The 27,811-nt window shown below is 55.3% G+C and overlaps 1 protein-coding gene across 3 annotated transcripts in view; it reads right to left on the bottom strand.

The window, feature by feature from the left end:
* Positions 1 to 27,811, bottom strand: part of EPHB2 (EPH receptor B2) — a 125,875-nt gene that overhangs the window by 75,695 nt on the left and 22,369 nt on the right. For all 3 annotated transcript variants that reach the window (XM_026067381.1, XM_026067380.1, XM_026067382.1), the window contains exons 2-3: positions 12,584 to 12,648; positions 6,960 to 7,644 (exon numbers count right to left, since the gene is read on the bottom strand). In XM_026067381.1, the coding sequence (XP_025923166.1) occupies positions 6,960 to 7,644; positions 12,584 to 12,648 (750 nt within the window). The remainder of the gene's footprint in view (positions 1 to 6,959; positions 7,645 to 12,583; positions 12,649 to 27,811) is intronic.

Here is a 27,811-nt window from a genome sequence, read left to right as displayed (position 1 = left end):
TGTAGAGCATTTCCCTTAGTAACACATGATATTTTATTCAGAAATTAGAGGGTCCACACACACTGTGGGACATATTCAACGCATTAAAACTTGGCTAGCCGATACTGCTTTGCTCTGCGATTTAAGCAGAGAATTTGCAGCGAGCAGGTCTGTTTCTACTAGAGCCAACAGATTTGGTTCATGGCTCTGGGCTATTAAACATTTTTATCAATGATGCGGAGAAAGCCCAAAGTATTCCTAATAAAGTTAGCTGATGACACGGAAGTTGTAGCGTGGTTAATGCTGAAGAACATGGGTTGCTCATACCCAGCAATCTGGATGCCGTGGTAAGCCTGGCACAAGCAGGCAATACGCACTTCGGTACAAATACATGTCAAATCACGCCTCCAGGGGAAAGAATAGAGGCCACATGGGTGGCCTGCATGCAGTCACGCCAGAAAGGCCGTGGGTCACGGTAAGACAACCAGCTGAGCAAAAGCACCCCGTGTAAAGCCATGGCCAAAACGGCTAAAGCAAATGTGGGACGTATAAACAAGGACATCTCAAGGAGGGAAGTGACATCCACTCTGGCACTAAACTGATGGCTATGAGAATCACGTTTGAATCTGAGGGATGGTGGCTCCACCACTAGAAAGCCCAAAGGACTGGCAAGGGGGCGGAAGAGCTAATAAGGTTGGCCTGACCAAAGAGAGAGCCAAAGGCTCATAGATTACTCTTAAATAGCCCCACGGAAAGCAGAAATGTGATGCTGAAGGACTTACTGGACAAAGTTTGCCAAGGTCTAAATGTCCGGCACGGTCAGGTAGTGAGAAGGCTTATGCTTTTCACAGAGGATGAGAAACCATTGGAAGAATTTAACAGATAATTCTCCATCTCTGGAAACATTTACATCACAATTGGCTGTATCTGCTCTAGTTCAACCAGGAATGTTTTCTATAAGAATTTAATTACCCCTAGGGCCTTATAATTTATTGGTTGGGTCCAGCATTATCAGTGGAGGCCCAAGAACCAAAACAGGCATGGAGCCATAAATAGCCCCTTATCTTCAAAACATCAYGTACATATGGAATACGATTACAAGACAGCTAGAACATATCCTTCCYCGGCGCATCAAAGACACGCAGCCCCTCCATGCATTCCCCTGCATGCAGCCAGCCTGTGTCCTGCCTCCCAAACGCAAACGCAAACACAAACAAAACACAGCTAGAACAGATTCCTAATTTTTTCACACAACTCCGACGTGGAGGAACAGCTCTGAGTCCTGGATACGCATTCGTACACACCACAGGGGCTAGTTGCGAGTCCGGGCAACTGCACAACACAGTCACAACTACTTTGGACCTTAAGTATCATGCAAACACAAGTAGGGAAGCCCAGCAGGGAGCCCACCTGCAGGTCACATCCCCACCCAAACCTAACAAGCTGGTCTTGTACAACCCCAAATAGTGATTCCCCATGTATTAGTCTGCTATGGCAATGATCCCACGGGCCATGCTTCTCCCTTTAGAGTTGGACTTGGGCTGGTCGGTGTTGGAGCTGAGCTGGGCTGGAGGAGTTGGGCTCGGTAAGTATTTTGTTGGGTTAGTGGTGAAGCCGGGCTGGGTCAGTTTTGGAGATGGATCTGTTTTGGAGGTGGGCAGGGTTGTTTGTTGAGCTGGATAAGGTCAGTATTGGGCTAGATGGGTGCTAGTGCTGGAGTTGGCTCAGCACCTCCATGCTCTCCATCTTGGCTCCCTTCCCAGGAGAAGGAAAGAGCAGGAGTCAGGTGAAGAAGGCTCCCTTTCTGCCTCCCCCTTACGGTGTGACTCACTGYTGAGCCCCCAGGCCCCCGACAGCAGTGGCCTGGATTCACCTTGAGCTGGAGAAGAAGATGGGTGGCCAGCTGGATCCTCTACAGACCACCTTGGTGACCGGCCTCCCCCTCTTTCCAGCACGCCACCAATCTCCCCACCCCACCATTGCTCCAGTTCCTCCCCAGAAATGCCTGCACCCCGAAGGAACGAAGTAGCGGCGGGAAGGGACTGTCCCACCGTCCCTCGTTATCACAGCACGACCAGGACTCCCTGCGCTCGGCGCTGCACAAACCCCACGAAGAGAAGGATGTCTGCTGTGAACGCAAGCGCCGCGACTGCTACAGCGATTACACGTGTGGCCAGAAGCCCCCAGAAGCCGGAGGGAAGGTGGAAACGGGGGCACGGCTCAACACGTAGTACCAGCAGCCAGCGACTGCTGTCTCCAAGCAGGCAGAGACTATCCCAGGCGGCGTTCGATTACAGTCCRGTCTAAATAGGGAGAGCGGGGAGCACAATAGCGCTGCCTCCTCCGTCGCAGAGCAGAGCCAATGAACACGAGCGGCAGAGAGAGAAATGCGCTTAATATGCTGCATGGGAGGGACGGGCGAGGGGGGGGGAAAGGGAGGAGGCAGCCCAGACAAAGAACGGGGAGATTGGGGAAAAAAAAAAAAAAAAGACGAAGGCAGAGAGCAGCAGAAGGTGAAGCCGGGAAGCTGGGAGAGCAGGGGCTGGGCGTACGGCGACGGGAAGGGAGGCGGCGCGGGGAGGAGCGTGCTCCGAGCCCCACGCCAGCGTAACGGAAAGAAGCAGGGAAGCGAGCGCGTCTCGGCGGAGGAGGGAAGCGAAGCGGTGCGGCCAGCCAGCCCCTGCAGGGCCCTGCGGGATTGGCGAGCGAGGCCTAGCGAAATGGAAATCTCTTAACCACGCGGAATTGTTAACTGCTCCCAAATCCTTTTGTGCTGGGGCTACAAGCTTAGAAGAGCTTAAGCTGTTAGATGCATGAACTTCCTCCATAAATATCCCTTGCGCACGCTGCCTTGAGCAGGCTCGCGCCGTATGAGCCAGACGAAAAGCCCAGCAGAGAAAATGAGCAACTCTTCCCGATTCCTTGCATCTGCATCGCCGGGTCATCCGTCGCTTGGGATGCCCTTTTCCACCGAGATTTGTTAGCGGGGCAGCACAGGTGAGCAGTGTCCCCCACGCTCCTTGCCACRTCCCATGCAGGCCACCGAGACTTGTGAGAGCGTTTCACACCGAAAGCCAGCCCGGATTTGCTTTTGTTTTGCTTTTGGAAAGGGGCCCAGATTTCCTCCCACCCTTCGAAACACGAGAAAACCTGCCAGCCACATGTATGAGCAAGTTCTCCGCAGCAGACGGCTCATGCGCTGCCTCTGCTGGGACCAGCACGGGGCAAAGACATGACGGGAGCGGCGCAAGGATGAAGGATTGCAGCCCGCAGGTCCTTCTCGAGTTGAGTCGGGGAGGAGAGCCCTTCCATTGCCTTACTGAGCTGGGGCGAACAGCCCCTTCCCTGAGACCCTCTGGGATGCTGAGAAAGGATGGAGATGCTAAGACTCTCCCACCGTCTCTGCGGGTGGCTCCCTTCCCGTTCTCCACTCTACCCAGGTTATCCATCTGGGACCGGTGGAGGAAACCGGAGGAAGCTTCTTGGTCTGGCATGGTCCCCGGAGCCCCGTACAACTCCGGTCACAGAGCCCCGTGCAGGAACGGCTCCACTTGGCTGCGGTGCARCCCCGGAGCCAGCTGCCCCAAGGAGACGGTGGACTGCAGGCCACTGCGTGATTAATGACAGCAGGGAGCGCAGAGCCGCGCACACACAAGCGCYGGCTGGAGAAACAGCTGCTGAGGTACCGGACCTCCCAAAATCCTGCTGCTGCGCAAACAAAGAGAAGACCCAGCCTCGCTCCTGCTCGTTCGCTCCATCTCGATCCCCCTCTCCCGCTCGCTTTGCTTTCCCTGATGGCCCCAGTAAAGCAGGCTGCAGAAACGGGGCTCTGAAGGAGGTCCTGGGTGCCCCGGAGCATGCCAGGTCCCACAGGGCACAGGGACTGTCCCGTGGGATCAAGGAGCCCGTTTGAATGAGCAGCACCCCGTGAGAAACCGTAGCTGCATCAAAGTGTTGTGTAGGGCTGGGCAAACCTGGGCTGCTTCACTTGGGCACCATAAAGTGTCCAGCTTCCCTTTGACGCCGAGGTTATCCAGGTTCCCTTTTCATATTGTGTTACAGCAGCACTTTTACCCCCAGGTCCTCTAACTGAGATGAAGGATGCTAGAGCAGAGATACCCTGCTTGTCTCCCTCTCCATCCTAGGCTTTCCCATCTGGCAGGGAACTAACCCCATGCCCTCCACCTTCAGAAAAACAGTTGTTCCCATCACCTAGAGCTCTATTCCTGATGCATTCCGAGGCTGTTTGCTATTCCTGTGAGCAGCTACAGCTGCAGGATGCTTGAACATCCCTAGCTCAGTGGCAAAAGACATTCAGCGGCCCAGCAGGGTCAAAGGAAACATATTAAATGATGTCCCAGCACATCAGGAATGGTAGCCTGATGTGTGAGCAGGCCAGCCACCAGCAGGACATGTGGTGCCCCCTCCCAGGGGCAGGTGTGTAGCACAACGGAGGTCTCCATCAAGGGCTTCACTTTTGGGCCTTTGGCCTCAACAAGTAACTGTTTACCCACTTTCAAATTTTCAAATTTCCCTGTGTCCTCCTCAGACTCCACTTTTAGTTGTCTCCAGTAACTCCCATCCCTGTCCAAGACCCTATCCCACAAAACACTCCAGCTGGGGACTTGGGAGAGGATGASTGCTCTAGGAGAAAGGACAGCATATTCAGGTTTTACAGTCACTGCAGGTGCCTCCAGTCCATCCCTTGACACCAGGGCATCCTGCTGAGCCTAAAACAGCTGTAGGGGCTGGGAGGTGAATGTCCCAAGCCCTCAGCCTCCCAAATCACTGCAGCACTGTGCTCCGGCCTGGCCTTCCAGGGGGAAGCCCAGGACCAGCTCTGCCTGCTCAGAGATGGAGGCTGGGTCATTCTGACCACGAAGGCTCCTCTGCAGGCTGTGAGATGCCASAGCATCGTGACTATCCGACCTGCAGCCCCAACCAAACATGTCCACAGATTCTCCCACCTTCAGTGCGTCCATATCTCCACTATCAGCACCCTCCTGATGCTTGCTTGGTGCCACCGAGCCACCCCTTTCTGCAGCAAGGAGAGAGGAGATGCGGCTCCTTCCTCGCACACCATCCGAGGCTGAGCCTTCCCTTTACAGTGCTCGCCGCTGTATCTATAATTGATCTCAGAGAAACTCCCGCTCTGCTCAGATTGTGCCAATGCTATCAAAACTGCAATGCGATTTTCATGCTCAACCAGGACGAGGAAGAAAGAGTTTGTTCACCARATGCCATGGTTTGCTCTTGCACGGTACAGTCACTGGTGCCCAGAGCGCATGCAGCCTTTGGTCCTGTTCTGCAGCTCTTCCATTTCCCTAACTTTCCCATAAGCCCATCAGCTCCTTTCTATCTCTCCCCAAACTCGCGTTGTGTTTCCTTCCCTTGTGCTGCCTGCGAGACTGGGGAAGAGAAAGAGATTGGTTTGGGAGCAGTGATTTCTGGGAAGGGGGCGCAGGCAAGCTTGGAGCACCAAGCACATTGCCAAACACATCATTTTGCTGCCCTTCTCCTCACCCATCCCTGGAGTGTGTGACCCAGTTTCCAACAAAAGCAAGGCTCTCTGCCTTGGAAGTGCATGGTGAATGTCCCGGACCCAGTTTTGGACCCCTTCCCTTTTCCAGGAGGTGAGGAAATGGTAATGGGGGAAGTCAATCTAGCCTCAGCCTTCGGCAAAATCTGAGAAACTGGCACTGCTTTAGCCAGGAGGTGAACCCCGGCTCAGCCTGGGYAATATTGCACCAACCCCTATCCGCACAGAGCAAACCACGGAGATTGGGGATAAACTAGGCTGTTTCTGTAGGACTGCAYTGGCACCACGGCACTCAGCTGAGCCACGCTGAAGAAACAGGCACTTCCAGAGATGCTACTTTAAACATTTACCTTAGGAGAGGAGACATGTGACTACAGAAGATGCTCAGAGGCCTGGTTCAGAGGTATCCAGTCTGGAGAGGCAAACTTGACCCTGAACATCCCATGACAATGCCCAATCCCACCAGGATGCTTGTCTTCCTGGCTCCTGGACCAGTTGRGTCTCACTAGATAATGCTGCAGCCAACTTGTTCTCTTGCACTACAAGATCTCTGGGTGCCAGGAATCCCGCTTGCTAAACTCCCTAAGAAATTCAGCCCCGGTGCTAAGCTGCAGGGCACAAACAAAAGCAAAACCAGTTCCTACTGCAGGTCCCCAGCCCTGTTTCTGTGCAACTAAACAGGGACCTCCATCCCTTTTCCAGATTCAAAGCATTTTCTCCTGCTCCCTTTGCCATCCCAGCATGAAAGGTACCACCGAAGGGCCTTGCACCCCTGGACTCAGGCACGGCGGTTCAGAGGACCCAAAGGTAAAAAAGAGTCTCTGCAATGAATGGACAGGCCCGGCCACAACCTCCCGAGGCAGGAAAGAGGTGCAGAGGAAGGTCACAGAGGAAGCGAGTATCCGCACGCACACCGGAGCTGCGTACGGCTCTGCCCATCCGTTCATCCCATGTGCTCCCAGCACTTTGTCCAGGACTGCTCTCCCTCTTGTTCCATCCCTGCCTCAGGAGGTCACTCCTAGGTTGATTATGCAGGTTAAAGCTACAAATCCTAATTATCCACATGGAGCAGAGCCCACAGAACCCAGGCCCTGGTCCAACTTGCCTCTCACGTCAGGAAGCAGGGCCACAGCCTCTTCCTCCAAACCCCGGTCCCCGAGAGCTGGTTGAAGGCTCTACTGCCTCCCGGGCAGGTGCTGGGAATCGCTGAGGCAGCGATGGCACAGGAAGCTGCCCACGGAGCAGCCAGAGGATACGGGGGCCAGCAGGCTATCCTGTCACCCCAGGGGCAGGGCACAGCCACCGGGCAGGTCAGGGCCCCCTACACGTGACAAAGAGCTCCTCAGCACCTCCGCCACAAGACCCTCCGAGCGCTAACGCAAGACAGTCTGCCGCAGCAACGAGACAAGCCCGCAAAGCGAAAAGGAAGATAAATAGTTACCTCTGCAGACGGTCCCATTCTCCACCGATTCGTAACCCGCCCTGCACATGCAGCGGCCGATGGGCACCAGCCACTCGCCGTCCCCGTTGCAGTACAGCTTGATGGGCACGTCCACCTCCTCCGCGTTGGTGATGCACGTCCCCCGGGCTGCCACCAGCGAGGTGCTCTCCGCTCCTGAGAGGGTCTCTTGGAAAACAGCCCCGTTCTGGATCACGCGGGGACACTTGCGGTAGAAGACGCGGACCGCAATCAAGGACATGCAGCCTCCATAGTCCTGGAAGGCCAGGTAGAAACCATTCTTGGAGACAGGTCCAAAGCTGCGCACCTCGGTGTTAATCTTCATCACCCGGCCACCTAGGTCCACCTGCGAGAAGCTCTCGTCAGCAGCAATTGTGTCTACCTTCATCCAAGGGTTTTCCATCCAGTTGGGAAAAGTCTTGGTGGCCGAGTCAAAGTCTGACTCATAGTAGTAGAGATTAAAAGTCTCCTTACACGAGCCTGGAACATTAGGGATACTGCTGCAGTCCCGAACAGAAAATTTCATCTCTACGTGGATGCGGTGGGCACCCCGCCTCCGGATGTACTTGGTCCGGAGCCAGTTGTTTTGGCTGGATTCAAAGACGTTGCACACCTGGTAGGTGCGAATTGTGTTCATGTTCTCGTCATATCCACTCACTTCTTCCCACTGCAGACGGGACACAAAAAGTCACTGGGCGGCATTGAACCGACATTCACAGGATTAAGCGCGAGCTAGGTCCCCATCCGCTCTGCTGCTTCCCAACCCTGTTGTGTGTCAAGTGAGCAAGTTGCACTAGTACAAACTGTGCCACACCACGTCCACACTAGCACGTAGCATGGATTCAGCCCCACCGGCACCGAACACCTTGCCCAGGCACAGCTCCAACACCGCACACCCCTCCAAATGCCCCATACCTACGTGGCTCCATCCYGATCCTGCAAGGTTTGACCCAAATTGCATGCCAGACAGGCTCAGCCCAGTAAGGCCAGCCCGACCCAGGTCCTAGGCAGACCTCAGAAATGTCTCGCTGTCAGCAGTTTTCTGCCTAGCRCCATACTTGCTGCCCAAAAGGATGGCAAAACCAGTGCCACAGCAGAGTCCCCTCTGCGCGTGGCACCGGTGGGGCAGGGCATGGCAGGACCATGCGTTTCATCTGCAGGCAGTAATGTCTTTAGCAGGGGCTCTCACCAGTAGGCTACACTGTACTGCAGAGGCCTCTTAACTGCAGAGCCTCGTAGTAAAGTAACACGATGCCTTTAGCAGATGTATTCCCACCGGTGCCACTACGGTTACAAATGTGGCAGACAGAACCTGCTTTCTCAGGAGTTCATAACGCGACTGTAAAACCTCCTTCCAGGCTGGAGCTCGAATATTAGTGCAAGGTGCAGACTACCGGTGTGCCAGCAAAACCCCTCTCCAGACGGCGACAGGACAGCAGCAGGGCAGCTCCTTGCAGCACGAGAGCCAGCAGGAGAGGGGCGCTGAAAAGGGGAGCTGGGAGCTCTTCGGAGCCCCATCCCGCACCTTCGCCCTGGAGCTATTTCATACCAGTTGTGACCCTGACTACCGTGCACCCATATTTCAGAGGCTTTAAAGGCAGTGCTGCTGGCAAAACGGCACTAAGACCCGCGTGACTAGCCAACGGTGGCCTTTCCCTCCAAGCCAGGAGGGCAGGTTTATGGGAGTCTGGTTATTCCCACTGAATACCCCAAAAGGCTATGCTGGGCTAGATCCATCTGGTAGCCCTCGTCCCCGCTCCTACGTGGGCCAACTTATTTTGGGCTCCCTCCTGCAGGTGTGATACAGGACACGGCCCCAGGTACGGGCAAGTCCCGTGGCAGGAGTGACAGCCATCTTCAGGTGGACCTGGGGGATGTCCTATGAGCTGTGGCACCACGGTAAATCCCGTCTGACTAGATAGCTCGGAGCTGGAATATTTCCCAGGCCAACAACCTTGTTTTTCCCATAACTCTCCCCTCTCCAGACTGGTCCTGCCCAGCTCCCTGCCCTTTCTTCAGCCTTATTTCCCAAACCTTTCAGTGCTTGTTGCTGCCTTCATCCTATCATTATGCTTGCACCGCAGAGAGGTCTTCCAGGGAAGGGCGAGGGAGAAGGATTCGCGCTGTGTCTCAGGCTTGGCAAAGCCTTGCCTTGGTGAGGCAAATCAAGGGCCCTAATGATCCTGGGGCGCGAGGAGAGCAAAAACGCAGAATTCCCCCGCCGCCCGGCCCTTTGCCCCTTCCTCCATCCCCAGCTCCTGGAGTTTGGGGGTGGGGAGAGGAGCGAGGAGGAGGAATCTGCGAAAGCTTAAGGAAATCTCCCTTAAAAGGAACTGCCAGGCCATATGGCAAAGAAATCATAGTACAGCAGGACTAGCAGGTTACGCACCAGGCAAGGGCAGGGCTGGAGCCTGTAACCCGGCCACCAGCGTCCTTCATTTGTGGTGAGCACAGATGGGAAAGGGCACTTGCTGGGAAGAGAGCCTTTCATCCACCTCAGCCTTTGCAGGAAAGCAGAGCATCTCCCCGCGCTGACCCCTCTCCACCCACAACAGCCTCTGGGCAAGGCAGGAAACCGGGCTCCCCACCAGCAGCTGCCAGCAGCGAGGCTTCACCGAGGTGCCCAAGAACCAGCTGCCCGTGAGGAGCAGGGCAGAGGACTGATCCCCTTGCGACGCCGACGAGAGACACGTTCCGCTTTGCACGGGGTGAACGGAAGGGATTTGGGGCTGGTTAACATGTGACACAAGCCCAGCCAGCTGGAATGGCTTTTTTATGAACTCGTTCACAAACCTGCTCAAGTGGAAGCCAAGCTGTTTCCCATGGACATGAAATCTGATGGGCAGAGCAGAACCCTGCCCTGGAAGTGGGACTGCAATACCCGGGATGGGACAGCGGACCGGAGCAAGAGCCAACGCTTCCAGTGCTCGGAGCCAGCGTCAAGCCCAGGACCGAGGTCTTTTAGTGAAAACCTCGCGCAAGCAGAGCCTTCGCTGCATCCCCAGCCCTTCGGCCTGCAAACGGCCTCACGAGGGCATTTGGTCCTGCAGAAGGAGGCTCACGAGATGAGAGACAGATTGTTCTTTGTGCATCAAGGCTAACAACCGAGCAGAAGGCTGGCAGGGAAGATCCCCAAACAGCTCCAACCATTTCTGATTGGCAGCGGCCGCAAATCTGCTACCGTCGCTGGAGGAGGAGGAGAATATCCCTTGAAAACGCAGCGGGTGGTGGTGGTGGTGAGGGGTGTTTGCAGAAAGAAATCTGGCGTGGCGGTGGAAAATTGCAGGAGGATCTCCCCAGGTTTTGGGACACTGGTTGGGAGGGGATGGAATAACCAAGGACAAAACAGGGGCAAACAACTGGTCTCCCTTGCCCTGTCTCCAACGTGGCTTYTTCTTGCCTGTACCGCTCGCTCCTGACACCAGCAGCCTCCCAAACTGAAACGTCATGTTAGCCACCAAGATCCAGAGATGCCCACTACCCACCCTGTCCCCCATCCACTCCAGCATGGCCCTGGTGGGAAGGACTCAAGACACAAGTCTGACGTGCTCAGCCCCGGCCAGGCAGGAGGAGCACGTGGTGGAAGGAGAGCCTCCAGCACGACGCTGGGTACGAGCACGGTGTACGTGATGTCCTCCATCCCGGATGCAGGAGCATCTTCTGCCGGCCGCAGGGCTGGGAAGGTGCTGCGCAAGAGATGCTCTCGCTGGCGATACTGCTCCTGTGCCGAGCTTTCCAGCCGAGCTCTTCCCCGCATGGATCCCACACATGCCCCGGGGCCAGGCCACTCGCTCGGGATGCCCGGTCCCGGAGGGCGAGCAGCCGGTGGCCTCCTGCAGCAGTGTCCAGGGGGAGCTGCCGGCAGCGGGCTGGTTCGGAGCTGCTGGCACCKCTGGCTGAGCTAATCCCTTCAATGCCCCACTCCAAAGCTCCCTTTTCTCAGCTGGGAGAGAAAGTCACCCCCGTGCCTCAGCCCCTGCGCTTCCTCGGCGCTTAATTAGAAGCCTCTCCCTTTCTCCTCGCTCTCTAATTAACATGCCGGGGACTCAAAAGAAGCAGGCAGCACAATAATACGGAGAGACGGCTTCCAGCAGGCCCAGGCCTCATTACCGCGGGGCTGGGGGAGCCGGGAGCAAGGCTCGCTTTACATATGGAAAACCCGCAAACAAGAAAGGCTGGGCGAGGAGAGAAAAAGACTTGACCTCTGCTCTCGCCTATTGTGCGCCCATCATTTCCCTTTGGCAGGCCGGTCCCCGGTGCCGGCGGAGCGGCCGGGCCTTTGCGAGCTCCCATGCTAATAGGAGAGCGCGAGCCTTTATCATGATGATGGAGGATCGGTGCCGGGAGCTTYGGCGCCCGGGCACCGGCAGGTCGGCTGGCCCGGCGCGGGGTTGGCCGGGGCGCGGAGGGGGAAACCTCTCCGGCAAGGTTTAATCTCCTTGACGGAGGCTTTTCTCCGCGGTTTCTTTTCTTCTGCCAACCCAGCTCGCGAGGCTGCGTCCGGAGAGCGCGCTGGCGAGGGGCCAGGCGCCGCCGGGGACGGGGCTCTCCCGTCAGCCCCGCGGCATGAAACGCAAAGCGACGTCTTCGTTCGGTCCCCGCTGAGGCTGGGCGGCAGGTCCGGGGCGGCGTAGCGGCGCGGGAAGCCCGGCCGTGGGGAGGTTTACGTGGGTTGGGTGTGCAAGGCAAAGCAGGGGACGGGCAGGAGTCAACCCTGCCGCCACGCCGGACCGGCCAGTCCTCCGGCTCCGTTGCAAACCTGGTCCCCAGGAATGCAAGAAAAAAAAAAAAGAAATCCAGGGCGATGTGGGCTGCCTGCACTGGCAGGGTGCAAGGACACAGAAGAGGAAAGGAGAGGCTGCAGGCAGGGTGGTGGGCTGAGCCATCCGCTCCATGCATGAAGAAGAGAAACATCTCCGAGCTGGGCTTTGGCCAGGCTCACTTAGGCCACGTGAGCTGGAGGGCGAGCGCGACGCTGAACTATGCTTACGCAGCTTGGGTTGGGCCATTGCAGAGGCACCACCCAAACTTCACTTCTGCCACCCAGAAAATCAGCGCTGGCCGATGCCCTGAGCCAGCGGCAGAGAGGGACCACGTCTGGAAGGGACGCCCGGCTCCGAGCTGCTCCCCRCTGCCGCGCTCTGAAACGCTCTGAACCACGTAGATGCCCCAAAACCTAATCAAGCGGCTGCGGTTTCTGCAACCTCGAAGGCCAACGCTCTGCCCCTTTTCTGCAACAGGTGACGGGCAATGGGATGACAAGTGAGACRCTGGGGACAAACAACGGTGGTCTTTGCATTTCATTCCTCCCTCTCTTTGATTTTTAAGTGACTGTGGACCAGTTTTAAAGAGAATCATGTTGCCCTGACACTGTCAGGTGAGAATTACAGTGCTCCAACACTGGGGTATTTTTTGTGCAGACACCTCCTAGAAAATTACTGGAAACCTCAATTGTCATATTTTTGCGTGCTCTTCCCACCATCCCTTTTCACACGGCCACAGCACTTAGGATGAATTGTGTTGAGCGATCAACACGTTCACTTGTTCAGAGACCCCCTGGCCACCGATCTGGCTCCCGGCTCCCATAAAGTCGTAGGATAACTCACCCCTGAGGGAGGATGTACCATCCAGCCCAGCTCTGCCGTTGCCGTTGTGGAGTCCATCAAGGTCTCTGCGAGAAGAAAGCAAAACAAGGAGTCAAGGCGGCAATCTGGGCAACGGTCTCTGTTAGGTTTTGCCCAACACCAAAGTCTACAAGGGCGCAGCACCCCAGCCACAACTAGCCCAGATGTTGCCTGCTCGGTGCTCAAATAGGTGCAGTGAGCGAGAGGCCAGGAGGAAGAGAAGTAGCTTGTCTCCTCCTCCCCCTGACCCTGCCGGGATGCAGACATGGCTAGCTCACGAGCACCGAATCGGTCCCCATCAGACACAGGCTGCTGTCAGACTCGGTGACGCCTTGGAGCCCTGGCTCAGCCAGGCAGGAGCCTGGCGTCCGTCCCTCTGCCACATTTGCTTCCTTCACGTTCTCTGCTTAGCGGGAACCGGCCCCCTCGTTTCCTGCAGTACATGGGGTGGAACGTGCTCTTCTGAGCACCAGCCCAGCTGGAGTTTCCTCTTTAAAAACCAAAATCAGAATATCGCAGCCAGGGAGAAGTTCTGCAACTGTAGATGAGGAGCCTCAACCCGGACAGGGTGTCTCCGTTACCCTCCAGTTACAGAGCTGCCAACATCTGTGGGACATTTTTTTCCAGTGCTTTGTACGGTAGGCAAAATCCTCAGCAATGCTGTAGCACACAGGAAGGAACAGCAGTTTAAGGACTTGCAGTACTTAAAAATTAAACTAGCGTTAAGCTGATTTTCTTGGCAATTTGGGAAGAAATAGGTCAGACGCTGCTATGGCCAACCGGCACCGAGCAAAGAGGAAGGTTTCCTAAGCCACGCAGGCAGTGATGCCTTTGGAGAGCGCTTTTCGTCCTTCCTACAGCTGCTCGCACTTCCAGCATTTAGGCTGACTTTTTTCATCCCAAATAGCTATTGGTTTGCATAATCACACTTCCATGAATGGTCAAGGCGTGGTGGCTCGGACACCTTTGCCCGTGCCTCTAAAAATCCAGCCACTGCCAAGTCACGAGCTTCCCAAAATGTCACCTCTCAAACACAAAAGACGGAGCTGTCAGAGTAATTCTGTTTTCCATAGTCAGGAGACTTAACTCCAGGTCTGTACTGGAGTATTGCATGCTGATACAGCGCTGGGATTTTCTGCACCTCGCCYGGGTTTGATGTTTTGATAAAATCGGACAAAACTACATATTCCAATGTTTAGAAAATGAGGGTTAGAAAGCCTAAAGGCTTCTCCACACTGAGTCTAGGCTTGGGAAAAGTGTTAAGCTTGCAGGAAAGACAGTGCTTGGGCAGCGTTCGTCGAGCGATTCTGTAGCTAAGGCTGAGATGATGCTTGCAGAAGAAATTATAACCCTCTGCTCAGCAGGAGCAATGTGAATCAGCACCAGCTTTAGAGTGCATACGTTTAGGAGGCCGACCGCATTTGCGGGGATACTGGAAAACATCCATTGCATGCAAAAGCAAGACACAAACACGAATTCCAGCTTGCACCTTCCCTTTCCCTGACCTCCTGGTTAATGTGCAATGGGCAGGGGGACATGATGAGTCCAGTTGTAGGGCTCTACTGCTCTCAGTACAAAGCATCTTATGTACAAGCTAGAAATTATCTCTCTTCCTTCAGGCTTTGCTAGGACCAGGCCTGATTCCAGGCCCGTCAGTCTTAAGCTGAAAATAAAATGTCAGTAATGCCGCATGTGCCGCCCAGGCCTGTCATGGGACCTGGCCAGAGATGAGGGCTCAGGACGTGCAGACACTCCTCTGCAAGGAGTCACTGCGAGATGCTGATGTGTATAGCAGCATCGTCTACCCCTGCCATTACCCCCAACTGCAGGTACCGGGGAAATCACGTATTTCCTTCGAATATGAAGGAAACGTTGCTGCRCTCAAAGCCTGGGGCAGCAAGATCACCACGCTGTAGGAGGTGACACAGAAGACGGAAAGCGAATGCTCGGCAGTTTGGCCACAGCCCTAAATGCCATCCTGACCTTTGGCTCCGCGTGAGTTATGCTGATAAAAACCCCTACTTCTGCGGAACATGGAAAGGCTTCTTTCATCCCTAGCAGGCACAAAACACACCAGCAGCATCTTGTCTCACCTCTGATCTTTGCAGAGATGGAAGAGAGAGGGGGATGCGCAGGGAGGGCAGGAAATTAAAAGTACATGCAGCTAGCCAGAGGGATTCTGCCCTTCGGCTACTGTCCCTGTCACAGCCATATGGCTACAACCTCGGTACAGCTCTAGCAGCAAGACAAAGTCATTGCCAAGTCTAGGGTTGCTGAACACAGAAAGGCAGAAGAGTCCTGGATGTACCCATCCATCATTATCTCGCTCACTGCAAGCGCTCAACCAGGAGAGCTTCTATATAGTCCAGATCTTCAGCCACCGTGCTATGGACCCAGCAAACAGTGCTAGGTCCCATGGTCAAAGCATGGATGGAGAGTAACTGGCCATGACTGGAAGGATGCCGTGTCCTATTGCTGCTCCTGACCACCAAAAAAACCAAGCATCCTGCCACAAACCCCAGAAAGCATCTCTACCTTCTCCACTTCCACTATAAAAGTGAAGGAAGAAAGGATCTACGTGAGCAAATCCATAACTTTCAGAGCCAAGGCTGAATGTCTAAATGGAGAAACGGCTGTTGTTCAACCTGCTGAATAGCACGTGAGGCACGTGAACTCCGTTTTCCCACTAGCAAGCCAAAAAGTGCCTCTGCCTAGATATGCTACTTGCACCTACTTCTAGCAGTAAATCATTTTCAGACTGTTGGTTGTTCATTACTCCTGGTTAGAGCCAGAGGTTTCCAGTTCACAGGAAACCAGCATTTCAAAATTTGGTTTTATTCCAAAAATAAAAAGCAAAAATAGTTCTTYTCAAATTTTCCCACTAAGGAGAGTTCTGGAAAACAGCTAGTCCAGAAGTGTCGTAATTTCAGATTTATGAAATTTCTTTATAAACTAAATATTTGCTTCCATAGTTCAATAATAGTGTTTATTTTTTCAAAGTTTCTGCCTTTTTCATTAAAACCCCGGAGACACTTTGATCTAAAAGGAAAACAAGATTTTTCACACATTTCAGGCTGGAAGCTGCATTTAATTGCTTTTAAAAAACCTTGAAATTGTTACTTTATCTTAACTACCACTGACAGCAGCGTGTAGTGAGTATATTAATAGCAGTGACCATCATGTAAAAGAAGAAATACTCTGAAATAATATAAATAATTCTCCCAATAAAAATAGTATTTGAAGCATTTTGAAAAACCTGTTATTCAATTCAAYGAAAACTTGGTGCAACAGAAATTTTGGGCCCAGCACACTCCTGCAGAGCATGTTCCCCATAGCCCTTTCCGTTGATCCTCATCCTCAGCTGAAGAACGGCACACCTCCTTGGAGCTCACGTTTCTACCTGCGCCCACCCGATGATATCTACTTTTCACATAAGACAATGAGGGGTAGAAATCTACTCATTACAAGTAGGTTTTTCCAGTGGTCAATTATCTTCTCATAAAGAAGATCTTCCATTCCTTTTAGTCTGAATTCACGCTTTTCAGCCGCCAGCTATTAGATTTCATTTTACTTTTATGAAGACTCTGCTATCTAAACCCTCCTTCCCCTGTYGGTGTTTAAGGCTTGCAAATGAATCATCTCTCAGCCTTCACCAAGATAACAAAACAAACTGAGTTTCCTTTTTATTTCACCCCGAAACAGGTCCCTTTCTCCTATTTATTAACCTTCTTTTGGTAGGGTAGATCTCCCAAGACTGCTCTCCTCAGTGCCCACAGCTGTAACATCCCTTTGWGCCCCATCTTGCACAGCTTTTCTAGCAAACTGTTGCCCTGGCTAAAATCCAGGAAATATTTGGAGATCGGCTGACATGTTAGCACTTAGCAGCAGTTGCCTGAAATCCAGAAAATTAYGGATAACTGGTGCCCATGAGTCAGAGCAAACCTGGTTAGCTGCCCTGACTGCAGAAGTGTTTGTGAAGCCAGGCYGGGTTTCGATGGTGGTGGTGGGTTTGCTCCACCATCAAATGATGGCTGATCTCAAAACACTCYAGGATGCCTTATTGCCTAAATAATGGTCTGCCATAGAGTTATCTTGCTTGTATACATGGCCAAGAGCATCTCACCCCATTCACCTGAGCTCAGAGAGGCCATGTGACCCCCAGGAAAGCTCACTGTCTCACCCCTGAGAAGCTACTTATTTCCAGAAAAAGCAAGCATATCAATTCACGCATTTCTTCAGGAAGCAAAATCAGGAGTGACGTCCAGTGAATAAATGTATTCCTTGACTGCAGGGRCTCCTCTCTGCTTCTTTCACCGGTTCAGATCTGCTCAGGTCTCCACAGCAAGAGGCTGTGGCGGGCAGACTGCGTTGGGAAGAAGAACATCCCATCCTGCACGTGCCAGCACTGAGTCCAAACTAGCAACCACTAAAACCAGGAATGTTTAACAAAGTCAGACAAGGCCTCACCTCCCAGCTCAGCTGCTGAAAAGAAAGGCTGAGATTCCCCCAGAGTCTATTTTTCCTTCAATTGGACGGGGTTTTATTGCTGCAGGAGCATTGAGGAAGTTCATCAAAGCGGACTTTGAAAGGTGATTGATTGTGGTCTGCAAGGATCTACGCTGGAAGAAAGCAGCAGCAAACAGAGAGCTCCTTAGCCCACGAGGGAAACTGTAGCTACATGCTTTGCCTGGAAGCTAAACCCAGCAACTGAAAGACAGACACAATTTTTAACAGGGAAAATAATCACCCCTGAAGAGCAATTGCCAAGAGGTGCAGATCTTGTACCATTTAGGTCCTTTCCCATCCTGGGTGAGCCAGGAGCTGGATAAGAACATGCTGCAGGAGCATGTGCTGGGCAGGAGGTCACCCTGGCACCTTCTGGCCCATCAAGGTGTGATAATCTAGGAGGCACACATGTTCACATCACTGACATCTCTGGGTAGATGGGTGACTCTCCTCCGGTCCCCAAGAAGTCAGTCATACAAAGGCTTGCTACAGGCCCACACCAGATGTGATGAGCCCCAAAGAACGGGAAACCACCATCCTCAGGAGACAACTCCTTCACCCGCAGTGGTCCCAGAGGAGCTCTCCCCACCGTTACCAGCCCCTTGCAACTTCTGCACTAGCGATAATGCAGGATGGACTGCCAGGCCCATATCTCACCAAGCAGGTCTCCAATTCCTACCTGCGGGCTGTCCCTGTGCTCATACACCCAACAGGATGAGCCCCTTCACCTGTAGACCACGACGATAGCCCAACTCCTGCATCAGCAGCACCAAGCCTGACTGTTAGCAGCCTGCAAACCAGGGAGGGGGGATGTTGCCTGCTGCAGCCAGCGTTTCTCAAAGCAAACTCATCAGCTCGGCTCACTGTCACCAGCTGATGCTGCCGTCCTGCCAGTTTGGCAGCTCTGACGCCACCCGAATCCCAGGGTGGGTGCTGGTTGTGGGGAGATGTCTTGGCAGGTCTGGACACACGTGGGGCCCATAAGGACACCCCTGGCATGCCGGACGGAGCAACCCTCTGGCAAAGCCCCGGGAGAGTGGCAGCAGTGGGTGTCTGGCCACCGGCCCATCTCTGGTGGCTGGCGATAGCTGCAGCTCAGCGAGATGCTCTCACCGGAGCAGCGTTTTCTCAATATTGTTGTTTGYCTTATTCCCTTCCGCGTGTTTATCTGCAGATTCACATGCTACCCGCAGCATTATAAATAAATCCGCAGCTGCTCGAAACTAGCAGACACAACTCTGGCCTCCTTCCCGCTAGAAACCACGCTGCTCCCCACGGGACGGTTAGGAGATAAGTGCCTGTCCTTTTCACTTTGAAGATGCTTTCAATAAGCAACTTTCTACCGGCGCTGGGGCCTGCCGCCGGCACGATCGGCCGGCGGAGGCACCGCTGCTCTGCTCGCTAGAAGAGCGCACCGGGGTCCGCGGCGCCTTCGCCACCCGCTCAGCTCGAAAGGTAGGTCACTGCCACCACGCTGCACCCTCCAGATGCCCACAGTTAGGCTGAAACGCATCGAGCTGATGGTCTGCGGTGCCAATACGGCGGGAGAAGGGCTCCTGCGTTTCTGCATGAGCTTCTTACTACTCAGCCACAAGTGAAATGAGTGTGGGGGATCTCAGCCGCAGCGACATTCCCCCTGCGGCCAGGTCAGGACCGAGATTAGCGGGTAGGAAAGTTTGGGACCACACCAGGTGCTTGCAGTGATCTGGGAYACGAGCGTGGGACACCCAGGACCGGGCACGGGGAGCGACAGGAGCGAGGGACAAAGGCGAAGGGACTAGAGGGGCAAAGGATTAACAGAGGATCTGTGCGCAGTGCAGACACACTTCTCTGTGTCCGTAAAAATAACTTCCATGGAGTTTTGCCAATTTAGACCTACTGAGCATCTGGCCCCGAGCTTCTCAGAAGTCCTGGCAAATCCTTCACATTCACAGGCTCCAAATTCAGCCAGATAAAGAAACAGCTGGACAAATAAATAGCCCCACAGATAGCTGGATCCTCCACCCTCATTTTTCCACCCACAACTTTTTCCTTTCTCCTTCCACTTCTCACACCAGCTCCTCCCTCAGGGTAGGAAACTTGCCAGYATTTAATCCTGGTACAATATTATTAACTCAGGGAATCAACTTCTAGGTTGACCCGGGATCATATTAGCTGTGGCCGGTGCCGGAYGTGCAAAGCAGGCAAGAAGTTGCCCGGGCTTCTCCAAGGGTGCTTGGAGCAAGGACATCCCAAGCCAAACAAGGCGCACGTAGGGGAGACTATTGCATCGTCCCCTCCCAGAAGTGGGCTTGGAAACCCAGCTAATGCACCCCATCAAAGTAAGCCATGCCGGAGTGACACTGAAAGAGCAGGGCACGTCCCTCGTGACGGATGCCACTTGGCACCGGAGCGCCCCGATGGAGCGAGAAGATCAGGAGCTGCCACGTGCCTACACCATCGGGGATCCTCCTGCTTGGGACAAACTCCTCCGCGCAAGCGCACGCGCTCGTGAAACAGCATTTCCAGCCCGGCCTCAGGCACGGCCACCATCTCCCCGCACAGGAGGGGCAGCTAATGAGAAATCCGTCTGTCCCCCACCCCAAGGAGCCTTCGCTGCAGATCTGTTTATCCTTCCAGCAGTTGAAAGGCCCCTCTCTGCCTCCTGCGCTTTACTGGAGCCTTATTACGGTATTTTTGCCAGCGAGCGCGAAGAGGGGCCGAGCAAACCCACTGGCCTTTCGCCGCAGCCCCGAGCTTTGCTTTGCCTGGCCGATGGCCAGCGGAACAAGCTGAAACCCAATCCCCCCCCGGCCGACCCGCTGGCGCGGTAACAGCACGCTGCATTGTGAACCGGCGGCTACAGGATATTTTGGATACTTCACTCAGGGATCCACTTAAACTCCAAGAGGGAGAGTGATTGATAGGGAGCGAGAAGAGGCAATGACCGATCGGGGATGGGAACCGCTCGTATCCTGCCCCGCACGCGCGGCCCCAAAAGCCACCCCGTGAGCCGCGCTGGTGGTGCCGGTGGTCCCGGTGCCGTAAGGTAGCCAGGAGCAAGCAGGTACCTGGTCTTTCAACGCCTTTCTCTGCAAAGTTAGGTCCAGCCAGCCTAAGAGTGGAGAGAAAGGGTGATGTCCATCACTGGCACCATCCAGAGGGAGACAGGAGACAGGTCCAAAGTCACCAGGGGAGTACGGGGATGGGAGCCTGGCAGGCTCCGGACGTGCACCCAGGAGTGATGCTGCGCTGGGCACCTTGGCTCCTGGCCCTTGCTAGACCTTCACGCTGGAGCCGTTCGGAGACAGAGGCCCAGGAACTGCGTGCAACCCTCCCATCACCAGGCATCACCCTCCTTCACGGATAAGGAAAGCAGGGCTCGGAGAAGAGACCGGCACACAGCACTCCAGCGAGCAGTGCCAAGCGTGGCCATGGTGACCCAAAGTCAGCACGTCGGGAGAAAAAGCTCCAACCTACCCCTCGGTGAGCACCAGGATGGGCAGGGGCGAAGGAGCTGAGCCTGCCTGCTCTCCAGATATCGGAGAAGTTATCCAGGTAGGACGCCAAAGAGCCTCTCCTCCCCATCTCCCATGCACACAAACACGCACGCAGGCGCTGCCCTGCGAAGCCCTGCAGCTTGCAGAAGGGTCGGGAGATGCCACCTCTGTTATTACTCTACCCAAGACACTCCCAGGCCTCTCAGTTAGCGTCTTTCTGGCCACTGCCATTAGAAGAAGCCGGTCTGTAGTTTCAGACCCCTCCGGCGCTGGGAGCAAAGGCAGAAATTCCAGCTCTAATTGAGAAATCGGAGCTCGAACCTCAGGAATCCAATGCCGTGGCCGAGTTTTTACCCAGTGGGAAAGTAACACACAATTTATCTGACTTACAGAGCACTCCAGGACTTCCCTGCTTTTCCTGCACCGTCCTTCCAGCACATGTAGGAAGTCACCGCAGGGAGGAGAGGGGAGGGGACGGGATGGGAGGAAGGTGTTGGAGACGGGGACTCTGCCTCCCGTCCTGCTTGGCGAACGTCTCTGCTCCCTCCCCTACCTCAAAGCCCAGATACGTCCAACTGCTCCTCAGCCCATCGCAAGGGGCGGAAAAGCGGCAGCTCAGGCATCCTCAGATGCGAAGACGGGTTGCGCCCAACTCTACAGCCCCAGGGGCCTCGCAAGTCATCCAAGGACGTGGCCTGGTTTCTAAGCACCCAGCCGACCAGCAGCACAGCTGGATGCTGTTGCTAATGCTGTCACGCGGACAAGCGCTTTCTGGAGAGCTAAGGACTGCCTGTCTCATCCGCCTGGTCGGGAGGGATATGGCTCAGCTCCGGCTTTCTGGGAGAACTGAGAGAGGCTGGAGCTCTGCAGGAATTCACACTTGGCGATTTTGCAGTCTGTTGAAGGGGCAGATGAGGCTGGATGGGAGGAGGACTGGGCTTAGCCCAGCTGCCACAACCTTGCCCAAGTCATCGCTGCACGTGCATCCTATTTTGCCCCAGTTGCCCAGCTCCACCTGCCCCGGAGGTCAGTAGAAATCTGAGAAACCCCATCAGAGACCCCAGAAAGCTGCTCTGGCGGCACCGGGGACCCACAGACCTCGCTGGAGGCATCGTCCCCAAAAGGAGCCGGGGATTTGTAGGTGGTCCGAGTTCAGCTGAGGGCAGGCCGCTGAGAAGAGACAATGCAGATGCTAAATGCCAGCGAGCAGGGGCCCTCCTGCTGCTCCCGGGAATGCAGTAGCCACGCGGAGAAGACGCAGATGCAAACATTTAACAGCCGCCGCTACCGCCGGCGCGAGTGACGGCGGCCCTCTGCGGTTGCGCCAACCTCTTTGTCCCCAAGACACCTTGCGGAAAGGAGTTCCCGGGGTTCAACAAGCGTCGGCCTCCTCCGCATCCAGCCTCAGCCTCCCCTTCCAGAGAGGCCCAGTGAAGACGGGATGCGCCGCTGAGCCGTTTTCCCAGAAAGCCGGAGCTGGGCCGTATTCCTCCCGACAGCCTCCAGGTTCGTTGCTCCTGGGCTCCAGAGGGATGTTCCAAGAGGCAGGAAAAAACCTGTCCTCCGCGTGCTGGAGGCTGCTGGAGATGCCGCGTTACAGCAGCGCCGCAGGGTCCCACCGAAGGGAAGGGTGGAAGCACCCGCGGAGGCTCGGCGGGCATTGCAAGGGGAAAAGGGGGGGGGGGGGAAAAAGGAATGGCAAAAGCAATTGCTTGCGGCGTGGTCCTCCCCATCCGTGCCCCTTCCCAGAGACGGCAAAGCCCAAGAGATGGAGCTGCACGTCCAAGCAGCTCCGCAGCACCAAGCAGGGCTGAGAACGGAGCCCAGGCGTCCTGGTCTCACCCCGTCCTGTCTGGACATCGAGCCCAGCTCTCCCAGATCATGCAGGTGTTTCAGCCCCAAAGGAGCTGGCAGCTTCCACAACAAGCTGTCCCGGTCCGGCCTTTAGCGTGGGCTCCCTGACACAGGTCCCCTTTCCAAAGGACCGTGCCCACGGCCACGCCGTCCCGCTTCCCAGCGCCGCTGGCGCTAAATGAGGTTTTGTCAACCTGCGTGGCGGCGCGGGCTGAAAGCAACTTGTTCCCAGCAGGCTCCGGAGCCCTGCTCAGCATCCCAATCGAGCTATCCTTAATGGGCTTCCATTTTAATTTGCTTTTATTGGAAAACGCAGATGGTGACTACCCCCCCCCCCACCACCTCCCCGAACATGCATGGGGTAATAACGTTTACGGGGGGAAAGATATTATCCGCAAATACAGCCAAATCTCCAGCAAAACCCCACTGTCTGTGCAGCGACGCGCAGCTGCAGCGCTGCGCTGGCTTGTAAAGGCAGGACCACACGGAGCACAGGCACGCCGGGGGCGAGGGGAGCCGGGAAGCAGGACCAGGGCTCACCGAAAGAGCGTTGAAGACCAAGCCAGGCTAATCCCCGGTGCGTCCAAGCGCTAGTAGCACCAGGAGATTAACCCAGCTAACTTCTTTCGCGACCATGCAAAGCATCGGGACCTTGCAAAGCATCGGGATCTTGCAAAGCATCGTTCAGAGCTGCCCGGAGCGGAGGCATCCCTTCTCGCAGCGGGAGCGCCCAGGAAGCGCGTGGGTTATCGCGGGAGATGCCGCTGGTCCCCACGCCGCTCCATGGGTGACCCCGGAGCACCGGGGAACGGGGAGGCTCCCAGCAACTTGCAGGAGCCTTGCGCCTGCAGATGCTCCCGCTCCTTAGGCGCCGCCGGCCCTTCTGCGAAAAGGGGGCACGTTTCCACGTGAGAAGCAAGCTTTCGCCTCCCCTCTGCCGACAGCACGTGGCTGAAGCCGGGACGACAGATCCCCCCCCCCGTTCTCCGACATTTGCATTTGGCTCTGCGCATTTACCTGACAGCCAAGTTTTCCTGCTTTTCACTGTTTTTACTGACAGGCTGTAAATTTGCTTCTGGTTGGCAGCTCCGAGCGGGAACAACTTCTGAGGAACTGCAAAGCCAGCTGCAGGCACGTCTTTGCAGAAACTAGGGCTCCTCGCACGTGGAGCGGTACCCTGTGCCCCACGGCTGGCCTTGGCCAGGCTCCGGACTTGCCTTGGCCTCTGGACTAGATTCCCAGCTCACAGGAAGACACTCCCTGACGCTGGAAATCCCAAAATGTCCAACGAGGAGCTTGCAGAGTATTCCCCGACGGGACTCCCGGGCTGGCGGCACGAGGCTCTCGCTCTATCGGCTCCGTCGCGGCATCGCTGGCCCGGCAGAGCTGCGAGGAGCCGTGGGAAACGCGGGATACGGGTCCCGCAGGGGCATCCATCAGGGCCCCTTCCGCTCTGCGGGGACACGAGCCCAGGACATCCGGTCTCAGGGCTAGGAACCTACTTGGAGGGGGTCAACCAGAGCTGCAGGCAGTCATCGGAGCATGGGAGACRTCTAACAACGTGTCCCCGGGATCCTCAGTAAAACCGCGCAAGGGGGTCAGGCACTTTGGACGTCGCTCCTGGGACACGGGTCTGTTTGGAGAGTTTCCGCCAGGCACCCTCGAGATGCTAAGGAAAAGGTCCCGCTCTTCCCACACCAGCTGCCGAGCTGGGAACCAGCGCTCCCGCTCCCAAGCGGGTGCCACGCAACGTCCCTGGGCTCCAGCAGCACATCAGGTGCACGGACGGGACACGCCGGCACAAGGAGACGCCTCGAGCAGTGCCGAGGACACCGGCGGTGCCGGGAGGCGGCGGCGAAGGAGAAAGCTGGAGYGAGGCCAGGCAATCCCTCACCCCCGGGAGGGAAGGGAAAGGGGAGACATCCAGAACCGCAGCACCATTTCCACCACGGCACCTGCCCTGGGTGCAAATTCCTGACGGCCGACTTTTCCCCATGCCAGAAAATCCGGTTGGTTGGGATGAGGGTTAGCAAGCTCCCTCCCCAAGCTGACACTGATCCAAAGGGTTTAGGAGGACCACAAGAATTGGTGACGTCGTGCTAAGCCTGCTCGTACCAAAACTGCAAACTGTTCAAAAAGGCAACCCCATGCCGGAGCAAAATCCAGGGCGTCACTGGTGTTACTGGGACCCGGCCCGAGGGGGTGAAGCCTCCGGATACACGGAGGGGAAAAMCCACGCTGGGACATTTCTGCAGGTCTGCAAACCGCAGAATCACACAAGGGGTTGAGGTTGGCAGGGACCTCTGGAGAACATCTAGTCCAACCCCCCTGCTCAAGCAGGGTCACCTAGAGCACGTTTCCAAGGATTTTATCCAGACCAGCTGGAGAAGAAGTGAAAAAAACCTACAGACCACCTCTGCCTGATACCAACAGGGACCCTCAGCACGGAGGCAGCAGAAGACATACGCCGGGGTCTCAAGCTGCCCCCGGAAAACATTCTTGGCGATCCTAATACTCGTGGAGACTCAACTGCAACGTAAAAATATTACAATCAATGCGGGTAATCACCGAGCAGACCTCATTTTGACAGCTGAAGACGAACAGATCAATGAACCAAAGACGAGCAGTTGCCTAGGTACAAACAAACATAATCTGATTACACATATGGGGAAACAGATTTTAGCACCCACCAATGGGAAGCGCACTCAGAGGTGTAAAGGGGGCAATTTCCAAAAGTTGAGAGGGATTATTAGCAAAAATTGATTAGGGGAAAAATGTAAACAAAAACAATGAAAAGTAATTAGAGCTAGCTTAAGAAGGCTTTGCCAAAAATCTCACAAATCTGCAATCATAAAAGGAGGCATCTTCAGTTAAAAATTGTCTTGGCTTCGCATAAAAGAAAAAAATCGCAGTAAAAATAAACATATTGTATAAATTAAAAAAGGGGGAAGTTGGCAGCAGTAAATTAGCAGCTATAAAATGCAGACGGTTGCTAAAGGAAGTTAAAGTATCAATGAAAAAAATCTACCGCCAGCAAACGTAAAGGAGAAAAAGGGGGAATTTTTAACCACATCAAAAGCGAACAAAACCAAAGCCGTGGAAGGGCGAGTTCAGAGGGATGCTCAAGTGTAAAAAAGCCGTGCAAGAAAAGGCAGAAGTTTCACGATGCATCTTACTGCCTGTATTTAGAAAGACATTAGAAGAGGCATCGCCGCCCCGGAGACTGCGGGATTTCTCCCGCCTTACAGCAGCCCGTTCAACCTTGACGGGTCGCGCCCAACACCGAGGTCTTTGTGATCGCAGATACGGCCGTGCGAGGGATGCCCAGCCGCCGCAGTGAGGCGCAACCCTGCCAGTAGGCAGGTAATTACGTTCGGAAATAACTTTGCTCCCAAGTGGTTCAAAGGGAAGCGGTCCGGAGGTTTTCCGAGCCACGCCAGTCTCTTTTGGCAGCGCTCTGCAGCCTCTTCATCCAAACAACGGCCGACTCCGTGGTCTCGCCCGGCTTCTTGTTTGGAGCGGGTGTATTCCGGCGCTGCCCAGAAGAACAAAGTCCGGAGCAAAGAACGGGATTGGCCGCGCACCGGGATCAGCAATGCCCGAGGACCGCTGAGCACCGCTGATGCACGTGAGATGATGCCCACCACCCCGGGCACCTGCACGAGCCCCGTCCAGGAGAGATGGACGCGCACCTGCATTTGGGGGTGTTTTGGACAGTGCTGCGATCCCCAGGGCCAACAGCTCTCCTCTCCCGTTCAGATGATTTTTGCTACAGAAAAGCCGGGCGTTGAGGCAGGGAGGTATCAGGATCTAGGAAGACTTCCCAGCAGCCCAGCAAGAAAGGAGCTCCAGGGTCTCCAGCCCAACCTCGTCCCCCACGCTAGATCAAGGCTTTGCCTAGTTGAGCCTGGCAGACCTCCAAGGATGGAGATGCCCCAGCTCTCCTCCAGGGACCTGCTGCAAAGCGATACGGAGATTTCCAGGGGCAACTGCTGCGCACCCTCCTGGAGGAAGCGGAAAGCCCACGGTCCCCGGTTCCCCGGGCACGGACCGATCCTCAAACCCCGGGAAAAAGCAGCAAGGCCTCAGCTCCGCGGAAGCCGCGGCAGTCGCCGGGGTGACTAAGCCAACATCTTGGCACGAGACGAGTCAAATCGGAGCAGCCGAGCAGCAGCATACCAGCGAGCCGCCGGGGGCATTAGCCGAGCAGCCGGGAAGAAGGACAATACGGTAAACGTCTGGGAAGGGCGAATCCAGGGGGCGAGAGCATCGCAGGCCAAAATTAAGGGCCCGGGCGGTTCAGCACCCCCCCTCCTCCTCCCTCCCCGCCGTCGCTCCGCTCCTCCGCTTTGTCCGCCGAGCACGTGCAGCGACAGCATCCTCCCTTTTTTTTAACAAGCTTTAAGGATACGAGCGGCTGAGCTCTTAGCGCGGATATTGGCCAGCGTTAGCTAGGAGTCAAATCCAGCCAGGTAAACTGAGGCACGGAGCCCTCCCGGCCACCCACGCGAGGATGCACCCAGAAGGCAGCCGCTACGGGGGCGATCAGGGAGCATAAAGCTGGAGCTGCGCACTCCCGATTTTCCATCCCCCCTCGCGGCTATTCCCAGATCCCGAACGGGACGGCGCCGCAAACGCCGCAGGTCTGTCTGACGGCGAGTCATTTCCCGGCAGGGCTTCGGGGATGCAGGCAGAGCTTCACGGCCCCCGTCCATCACCCCCTTCGCCAGGAAGGATCCGGTTGGGATTTTTTATTATTATTATATAAATATTTTTTGCTTTTCCCCCTCCTCTTGCAGGAAATGGAGCATCAGAGGCAGCGCCGCTGCCGCCTGCAAGACGGGGGGGCTGCAGCACCCAAGAGCCGGCGGCTCTCGCGGCGCTGGGAAGGCAGCAGAGCTCTGATGCCCCTTCGGCACCCGCTCCGGGCAGCTTTCCGGGCTGCTGGGGCTCTATTTTCCAGCTTGTTACAAGATTTTCCTTTAGACCGGCCGTTTCCAGGCTGCCGGGCAGCTGCCTGCCTCGGTAAGTCCCTCTTGTCATAACACATACCTGGCTGCTCACTGGGAACATCTGGATGCTCCGCGGTGAGCTGCTTTCTCCAAGCAAAGAAAGAAGGAAAGGAAGAAAGAAAGAAAGAAGGAAGGAAAGGAAGAAAGGAAGAAAGAAAGAAAGAAGGAAAGAAGGAAAGGAAGAAAGAAAGAAGGAAAGAAGGAAAGGAAGAAAGAAAGAAGGAAAGAAGGAAAGGAAGAAAGGAAGAAAGAAAGAAGGAAAGGAAGAAAGGAAGAAAGAAAGAAGGAAAGGAAGAAAGGAAGAAAGAAAGAAAGAAAGGAAGAAAGAAAGAAGGAAAGGAAGAAAGAAAGAAGGAAAG

Source organism: Apteryx rowi, unplaced genomic scaffold, assembly GCF_003343035.1.
Source record: "Apteryx rowi isolate R43461 unplaced genomic scaffold, aptRow1 scaffold_259, whole genome shotgun sequence".
Taxonomy (NCBI): Eukaryota; Metazoa; Chordata; class Aves; order Apterygiformes; family Apterygidae; genus Apteryx; species Apteryx rowi.
This window is presented reverse-complemented; position numbering and strand designations above follow the sequence as displayed.